Source organism: Phoxinus phoxinus, assembly GCF_949152265.1.
Source record: "Phoxinus phoxinus genome assembly, chromosome: 6".
Classification (NCBI taxonomy): domain Eukaryota; kingdom Metazoa; phylum Chordata; class Actinopteri; order Cypriniformes; family Leuciscidae; genus Phoxinus; species Phoxinus phoxinus.
The window spans coordinates 27,899,726-27,908,047 of record NC_136881.1 but is presented as its reverse complement, the minus strand read 5'-3'; the positions used below and the strand labels follow the sequence as shown (position 1 = coordinate 27,908,047).

The following is an 8,322-nucleotide window of genomic DNA, read 5'->3' as shown; positions in this document are numbered from 1 at the left end:
AGCCAGTGTCAAGGTCCAGCACACTTCTGAATGATTGGTGACAGTTTTCATAATTACTTTAACAATAGTATGTGTCACTTTACAATAGTTTGTGGCATTTTCTCTCATGCTAGTTTACAATTATTTGAAATACCTGATTGGTAAGTGTCAATTTGTGGTGCACAAACAACATTCTCCTGCTTGTAAGTAGTACCACTTTAATAAGAACATTTTACTAAAATGACTAAATAGTTTCTATATTCTTGTATAGTTACAAATGACAGCTTAACTGTCCTATATACAAATAGAAATAAATGTGTTATCATAACAACTGTATTTACAATATGTAGGTAAATACATTGTAAAAATTTATAAAAAAAGAACCATAGTAAATATAAATGCATACAATGGACCACGATATTAAAAATATGGTGAAGCCCAATGTTTCTGTACCTTAATGTATCATTATAACATACGTATAAAGTATGACGTTTCGTGTGTAATAAAAGTATACCGTTTTGTGTCTAAGCAAATTACGCTCCAAAACGCGTTACTCGGTTTAGAACGTAAGCTCCGCACCTCACTTCCGGTTCTGGCGCTGGTGTTAGAACGTAAGCTCCGCCCCTTGCTTCCGGTTCTGGCGCTGGGGTTCTGAAACTGGTGGTGCTGCGGGTCTGCAGCTGGATAGTAGACATATGCATCAACTTTTGTTTGGGAAAAAATAACCAAGTAACAAAATTGTAGCTATTGCTTTGAATTGTATTAGCCTACTCCCAAGCCTTTTCTATGTAGGCTATGTATTAATGGACTAATTTGACATTAGAGACAATGATCGTAAGCATGGGGAAATAGGCCTATTAAATAAATAAAAAAATGACTTGATCGCGAAATCACAAAATAGTGCTCTCATTGAGTTTAAACATTTGTTTTCTCTCATTTATAAAAACAACCCTACATCAGACAACAATATAGGATATTAACTCCTTAAACTAGCCTACATCTAAATGTAATAAATGCTAAAATTCATATGCCAGACTTGGCCTTAGGATTAGGCAGTTTTTCTAATTGGAAGAGAAGCTTTAAAGATTGATGAACTGATTTAATAAATTTGAAGACTAAACAAAATATTGATCTCTTGTATTCAATTTGAAGATCAATTAGTCAAATGCATTGTTCTTTTTGAGTCGTGCCTTTCATAGCTTCCCTTTTTCACTTAGCGTGAAGGCCTATCATCAATGCATACTAAAATTGTGTTGTTGTTTCAGTGATAGGCTATTTGTTCTGTAGCGTTACAAGTCAACAGTATGCATATGTAAGTATGCATATCACTGACCTCGATCTTATCAAACATGACAGAGAGAGTGTGCAAAAATTGCATGCAAAATCTGTAATCAACCTAAAATTGTTCAACTCTTTTTATCTGCCTTGGAAAAAAAAAAACTTCCAGTGGAAATTCCGTTTTTGGGAGATATGACACCAATACTCAAGAAAGACTACGGTAAGTAGGGGATCAAATCATTCAAAAGTGACTCCTTTCAAGTATGAACTTTTTCTTGCATATATGTTTTTTTTTTTTTTTTTTTTTTTTTTTTTGTTAAGTAGGCCTATTCATTTATCTTATAGAAAAGAAAAAAGAAGAAGAAAAACCATCCATCCACCAACAACTTGAGGGTCGCAGGAGATCACAAGTGTATCATACAGCTTTTGGCGACACATATTTCCAAATCATTTTAGTATATATTTCTGATTTTACAGAGTGCTACAAAAAACTGATTATACAAGGTTATTTGAGATCATTGTCCTCAAATTATGAAGTAGCCTAATACTGTTCATTGCATTTAGGCAGAGAAGACGTCCATGCATCAACTACTCACAATACATGGGATTGTGCTGCACACAGTTCTGACAGAACAGAAGTAATTTAATGTCTTCTTAAGGGTTTGTTCCAGACACAGTTTTTTGTTTGTTTTAATTACAGTGGTCATAACACACATTATTTTCCAGACACAGTAACCGTTGTAAACAAAGCTTCCTAGGCTCGTGACAGAGGACATAAAACTTGAACCGGAACTTTAATGTTATTAAAGATATTATCAGTTTTATCAGAAGTCATTTTTAAGATTTACAGTATTTTACATGATCATAAAAACAAATGTTTGGTGAATTCAATCAAATTAATTCTTGATTCATTAATTTAAGCAATTAGTATAATTTGGAATAATATAGCCTAATTATTCAACAACTAGCACATATAAGAGTGCCATTTTTCTTCATTATCTGAAATAATTTGGCAACATTTTTATAAAATCACTTTTATTTAGTTATTTTATTCACTATGTAAACTTTTTCCTCACTGGAATGCATACAAAAACACTCAAACTAAAACTTTCCAAAATCCTTTTTTAAACTAAATTATTAACTATCGTTCATTTTATTAATAACCAATATGCTACACAATAAAATAAAAAATTTTTTAGACATTCTTGTCCATCATGATCATTACACATAAAAGAAAAAAAGAAAAAAACAGTACAATTTCACTGAACAAACAGACCTCCGGTATTATCTATTTCTTCAAAGAAGACACAACCTTCACTTGCTCCTGTTACAGCTCAGAGATGCTCAGAACAGCAGATTAGAATCCATATCCTCTGTAGGAATGAAAATATAGAGAAATTTAAAGTCCCACCTGGGTTGTTTTGATTTATTTAAAAAGTGTGCATAAATAATGTATTTAAAGAGAATGAATAATAAATTAAAAACTCTTTGAACTGTTTAAGGCAAGGCCTTTAAAATCCTCCTACCTTCTTTAATGCCAAAGCAGCTGCACCACTCTTTGAAGGAGACTAGTTTGTCCTTGTCAGCATCACATGTTTGGAAAAAGACAGAGGTGCAATGCTCCATGGGAACCAGGGGAACGCGCAGAGGAGCCAGCTCAGAGTGAGAAAGAATCCTGCAACAGTATTATGAATATCCACTGGTGAAAAGAAAAAACTACATGATTCAGGCATTGTCCATTTGTCATGAGGACAAAAATGAATTAACAGAAGAAACATATTATAATAAACATACTTCACGTCCACACTATTCAATGTGGTTATATATAGAACTCTATGGGTTCTTGACTTTATGCTATATACAAAAAAGTTTCTATAAGGAGAAATGTCTCCAATTATTACATAAATCCTTTTGTTATTTCGATTTTTTTTAGTGACAAACTGTTTAATTCATGAAATTTAATTACAATTAAAAATGTATACAAAAACAAAATTAATTAAATAAAACTAAATCCGTAAAAAAAAATCCCATGGGAACTCCTAAAAGGTTCTGTATATTAAGTGCCTGACAAAACCCTTTAAGTTCTATTTAGAACCTTTTTTTAATATATAATCACAAACCAACACAAGATTTTTAAAGCTAAAGTGTGTCATTTTCTTATATCCCAGCAGGGCTTGACTAACACCTGCCAACCCCCCAAATGATGGATTTCAGAGCAGTCACTCCTACTAGCCTACTTGCTAATTATGATATATATTTTTTTATATCTCTGGCAGATTTTATCTATGGTATCAATGTCAAAATTGTGGCCAGTGAAAATGCTGAGTGGCTAGTAACTTTGGAAAACCACCAGCAGAAAAAAAGTTAATGTCGAGCCCTGTATCCCAGTGTAATACATCAGTAGTCTATAGAAGTAATTGATTCACAGGCAGATTTTCTCCAAAAGCACACACTGCAGCTTTAAGGCCACTGTCTCAAAGGCTGATCACTGACGTTGTGGAGGATACTGGCGCTGAGTGTTTCTTTTTCTGTAAATGTCCCTCAACCACATCCTCACACCAGCTAAAAATATTACTGAGCCTCCTGTATGAGTAAGTTTGAATTAGAATAGTCTCAGCCTCAGACATCTTGCCCACGAACTGCCCATGAACCACTCACAAATGCACTCCAAAATGGCAAGCATTTCCCAAAAATCGCACTGATCTGATTGGGTAGCTTTAAGCAATTTCAGGAGTCAGGGTGCAGATATTTTTATCAGTCTTTTAGCACAGCGTCTGGCTCTGCTAGACTGGCATTTAACAGCCAATCTGAATGTCAAGTGAATTTGTCAACTTCATTTACAGAGATCATTGGGGTTACCCCTTTATGATAAACGAAACAATATTGCAAGACGAAATTTGTACAGAACCTCAGCCACCCCACCTGTCTGAAGGATGTTGGTCCATTTGTGCAAACTGCCAGTGCACTGGATAGATGTACATGTTGTAGTTCTTCTCAAAGTCCTTCTGTAGAAGCTCGACGGGGTGATCTCCTGAACGAAGACGCCTCTCGCTCTCATAGATCTTCTGAACCTGTTGAGCAGAGCATTCATCATCTGTAATCCGTTCACATTTGACAGGTTAGATACAGTCAAGAGCAATTTTCCAAAGTAGTACATCAATGTTTATTTTTTACTGTCAGAAGTTGGGGCGCTGAGTGAAATTTGTCTCCAGTTTCTTGTCTGAAATCTACTATTTGTGTGATATCTAAATAAATAACCGTCTGTCCAGTATCCCTGACGGACATACCCTGATTCTTTGTTTAGCTGTGAGAAAGCCAGGAGACATGGAGTCATGCTCGTATAACTGCAGAAGCACGTTCTTCAGCCAATCCCGCATACGCAGAGGGAACTGCACCAGCTCAGACTCTAGACATGGAGCAATAACTGCCAGGAGAAATAAAAATAGACAAAAATTAAACAACAGAAGACAAGTGCAGAGGTGGTCGGTTACATTTGGCTGCGGGGCCGAAAGTAAATGTTGCATTGTATCCAACTGTATTAACCCTTAAATGCATACCTCGGGTCTTTAGTGACCTGGAACGTCATTCACTACCCTCCTCCTCATTCATTTTTTAAAGTTTGACATCAACCTTCTTAGCATTCCTCAATCAATTTATTAAACACAATATAAGAAAGAAAAAAATATATATATTTATATGCCTGTTTTCCCATTCACTTTTTGCAAACATTGTATATATAACAACTCGAGGTGTGCAACAATGCAAGTATATTTTTTCTGCACAACAATAATTTTATCTTTGATGGCTGAATCACCTTATCTCACAAGGTGGCAATGTCTGATACACAATAATGAAGTAATGTTTCACTCATAGTTACCGCAGGCAGAAAACAAAAGAATAAGAAGTATCATAAGCAAAACTTGAAATGGCTCAGCGATTTACTGCAAAGCAAGTACTGAATCTGTAATCAAATATTAGTGTCACTTGATGGTGGATCTGGTAAAGTCAATCAAAATATTGATTTTGAAGATGTTGAAAAAGTTTGAGATTGCAGATGCTGATTGTACTGGAAAATGAGCTCTGATGAGGATAGTGATGATGGTATAAAACATCTGCTAAAACTGAACCCTTCCAAGCTCCAAAAGGTAACAAAATATGCTTTATTTTATTCTTCTGAATTATTACTCTAATATCAGGAGTGTTTTATATTACATGTAGAGATCCATCCGTGTTAGATGTAGATTCGGGTCACTAAAGAGCCGAATATGTAATAATGATTGGAGAAACATGTAGTATGCATTTAAAGGTTAAAATGTACATGAAAGGGTGTATAGAACTTATGATTTTAAATGAAATGGAAATATTAAATAGTAATACTAAATATGGATAGCTCAGAAAATTATTCTAGATTTATATTGCAGACTTTGGCATCTTGCCAAATCAAAATGTAGTTTCTGATGAGACCTCGGAACTACTTCTAATCTCTTCGGACACACAATATTACTAGGGGCTTTTTCTAATGAGAAACATGGGTTGCTAAACTTATTAATCACATTAGCATCACTGCAAACCAGTTTGACCTCTCATGTGCTAACAATTAAAATAAGCATGTCAGAAGTGTTTCTTACATTTGCAGGACCCAGAGTAGTCCAGGTGAAGTCTGTGGCCTATTTTGGTCCCGTCAAGGCTACACTTGGTGGCAAAGAGCTGACAGGATGTGTCATACGTCTTATTGTCAGTTCCGCAAACCTAAAGTGAAGATGTCCCGATGCCAACAGCTTATTGATAGCAAATGTCATTATGCTTTTTTTATTCAATCAATATATATTACTTAAAGGTTTGATCAGTAATCAAATAAAAATTTGGAAATAAAGCCATTTTATTGTAATAAGTTGAATTAAAATTAACAAATTAATTTGCAAGATAACACATACTCACATGGTCAAAATCATTTACACTGGGAGGACATTCTGACGGCTCCTGACATACACAGACGGGCTTGTTCTCATCATTCATTTTGCATGTCTTTCCTCTTTTACAGCGAAAGTTCTCACAGGGGTCTGGATAAAACAATGAAAGAATGTGCAAATATTCTATAAAATACTGTGTATCCTCAATTCAGGCATCCACTGCTGCTTTAAAAAGGCTCTCAAAGAGACATAATAAAGGTTATTTAACCACCCTGTAAAAAAAAGTTCCAACATTCCTTTGCATCTGTTGGTTTGGATAGAGCATAAACCAGGGGCTAAGGCTCTCATTGACTTCTTAAGCCAGGTCGGTTTAACAGTCTGGTAAAGAAAAACTCTGCTCAGCAGATTCCTAATAAGAATTTGGCGCTATGGAGACAGTGCAGAAACAACACTTACCAGCTGGCTCCCCCTGCCCGCTGGGCCGATGTGTGGGCCAAATGTCAGGGTAAAGCTCCATAGTGGCCCTAATCTGTACAGGATTCATCCCCACCAAACGAGTCTGTAAAGAGGCACAACCAAATTTTATTTGCAATAGCAATCTATCAAACACATTAAACTAGTGCACCTGCTTTCACTTTTCACCATTTTCCATATAAGCTATTTTCCTGTGAATGTGTGTGATTTCCGATTCATTGCCGCTATATGGTAAACTGGTAAAATAACAAAGTGCAGTAAAAGGTAAAACGATTTCCACAGACAAACCAGATCATTTTGATGTTGATAATGAATTAAAACAATAGGAAAATAAAGTTTAAACCTGGAAGCAGTTGACAGTGTTAAAAAAAGCAAATGTGACGCGATCGTAACCATGCCATTTTAACTTGTTTTTGGACTCGACTTTGAGCTCTTCTTGACTCATCTTTTGGCACATTCGGACGGGACTAAAATCATTGAGAAGCTCTGGTAATAACTACTTTACCCCACCTCTCCATGTTAAATGAATCCCGTCTGAATATAGCTTTTTACGGGATTCGTATTCAAGCGCACCTTAGTACGTTTAGGCTATTCGTTTACAAATCATGCACTATGGGAAAAATGTGTTGAGGTCATAACATAATTGTGCAAGGAGCCATGTGAGAACAAGTCTTTATTATATTATCAGTGGACATTTCACAACAGAACTGCCGACTATTGTGTTTGAGGTCAAATCAGCAAGAATGTTGTTTTCACTGAATAACATGACGTAAATAATGTAAATGCGTATGACGTGAATAGCGTGTCAAACCGTTTGCAGTGATTGGTGACTTTATTTTTAAAACTACTTTAGCTGGAAAATAATAATTCATTTGAAATTAATTTAAAATCTACAAAAAGCACATAGCAGAATATAAGCTACCAGGGCTTGTCAAAGCTTACTGTCTGGTTGTATTAATCTGGAAAATCACACTTTTTTATATTTTATAATAACAATGTATGTGTGATGCGTTTAGTACCCATTTCCCATTCTTCTTTTTGGATTTAGGCTCAGTGTTTTCAGTGGGCTCCACCACTTTTTCTGGGTCTTGCCTCTGTGTATGTTCCTCGTCGGCTTCCATTGCACTGGCTTGGTCACTCTGCATCTTCTCCAGCTGCTGGTTGTTTCGCTGCTTCTTGGCTTTGGCCTTTCCATGTGTATTACTTTCATTCTTCTGCTTCTTCTTGTCCTTCTTTGCCTTCTTGCCACTAGAAAGAATAGTGGTCTCAGGTTCAATGCTGACCTTCTCATCCTGTTGATCACTCTTCTTTTTTTCATTGTCATTCTCAGAGTCTTGAAAAGGCTCTTTCAGCTCATCTTGTGTTTGCTCTGCTGGCACTTCCTGTTCCTCTGCAATGTCCTCCGAGTCGTTGATGGATTGCTGGGAATCATAGTCCATTGTGGCTGTGGGGATCACATCTTCGATTGTTTCTGCCGCATCTTTTTCCATAGTGTTGATGGTCGAAGCTTTGGTCTCCTCTAGCTTGATGGATAGTGGCTGTGATGCATCACGGTCAGCTGCATAGTCCAAATCCATTGGTATTTCTGACTCAGTACTGCTGTCAGTCTCCTTTGCATCCTCATCTTCACTCGTCTCAGTTACATCTTCATTCTCCATTGTAGATTCTCCATTTTCCTTTT

At 36.1% G+C, this 8,322-nt stretch overlaps 1 protein-coding gene across 1 annotated transcript; it reads right to left on the bottom strand.

Annotated features, from left to right (window-relative positions):
- Positions 1-1,866: 1,866 nt before the first annotated feature.
- On the bottom strand, positions 1,867-8,316 carry sparcl1 (SPARC-like 1). The gene is made up of 8 exons (XM_079616493.1): positions 7,661-8,316; positions 6,624-6,726; positions 6,196-6,317; positions 5,886-6,006; positions 4,545-4,681; positions 4,180-4,328; positions 2,784-2,932; positions 1,867-2,630 (listed from the first exon to the last, which is right to left on the bottom strand). Exons 1-8 carry the CDS (start codon positions 8,297-8,299, stop codon positions 2,602-2,604), a joined length of 1,449 nt encoding a protein of 482 aa, XP_079472619.1. The 5' UTR covers positions 8,300-8,316; the 3' UTR covers positions 1,867-2,601.
- Between the last annotated feature and the right edge of the window lie 6 nt (positions 8,317-8,322).

Bases quoted from the DNA above. Each gene is read 5' to 3' on its own strand.
- sparcl1 (XM_079616493.1), bottom strand. From the start codon at position 8,299: ATGGAGAATGAAGATGTAACTGAGACGAGTGAAGATGAGGATGCAAAG. The intron at 6,318-6,623 runs GTAAGTGTTGTT...TGTTTTATCCAG, and splicing joins CGGGCAGGGGGAGCCAGCTG to ACCCCTGTGAGAACTTTCGC. The intron at 4,329-4,544 runs GTATGTCCGTCA...TCTGCTCAACAG, and splicing joins CAGCTAAACAAAGAATCAGG to GTTCAGAAGATCTATGAGAG.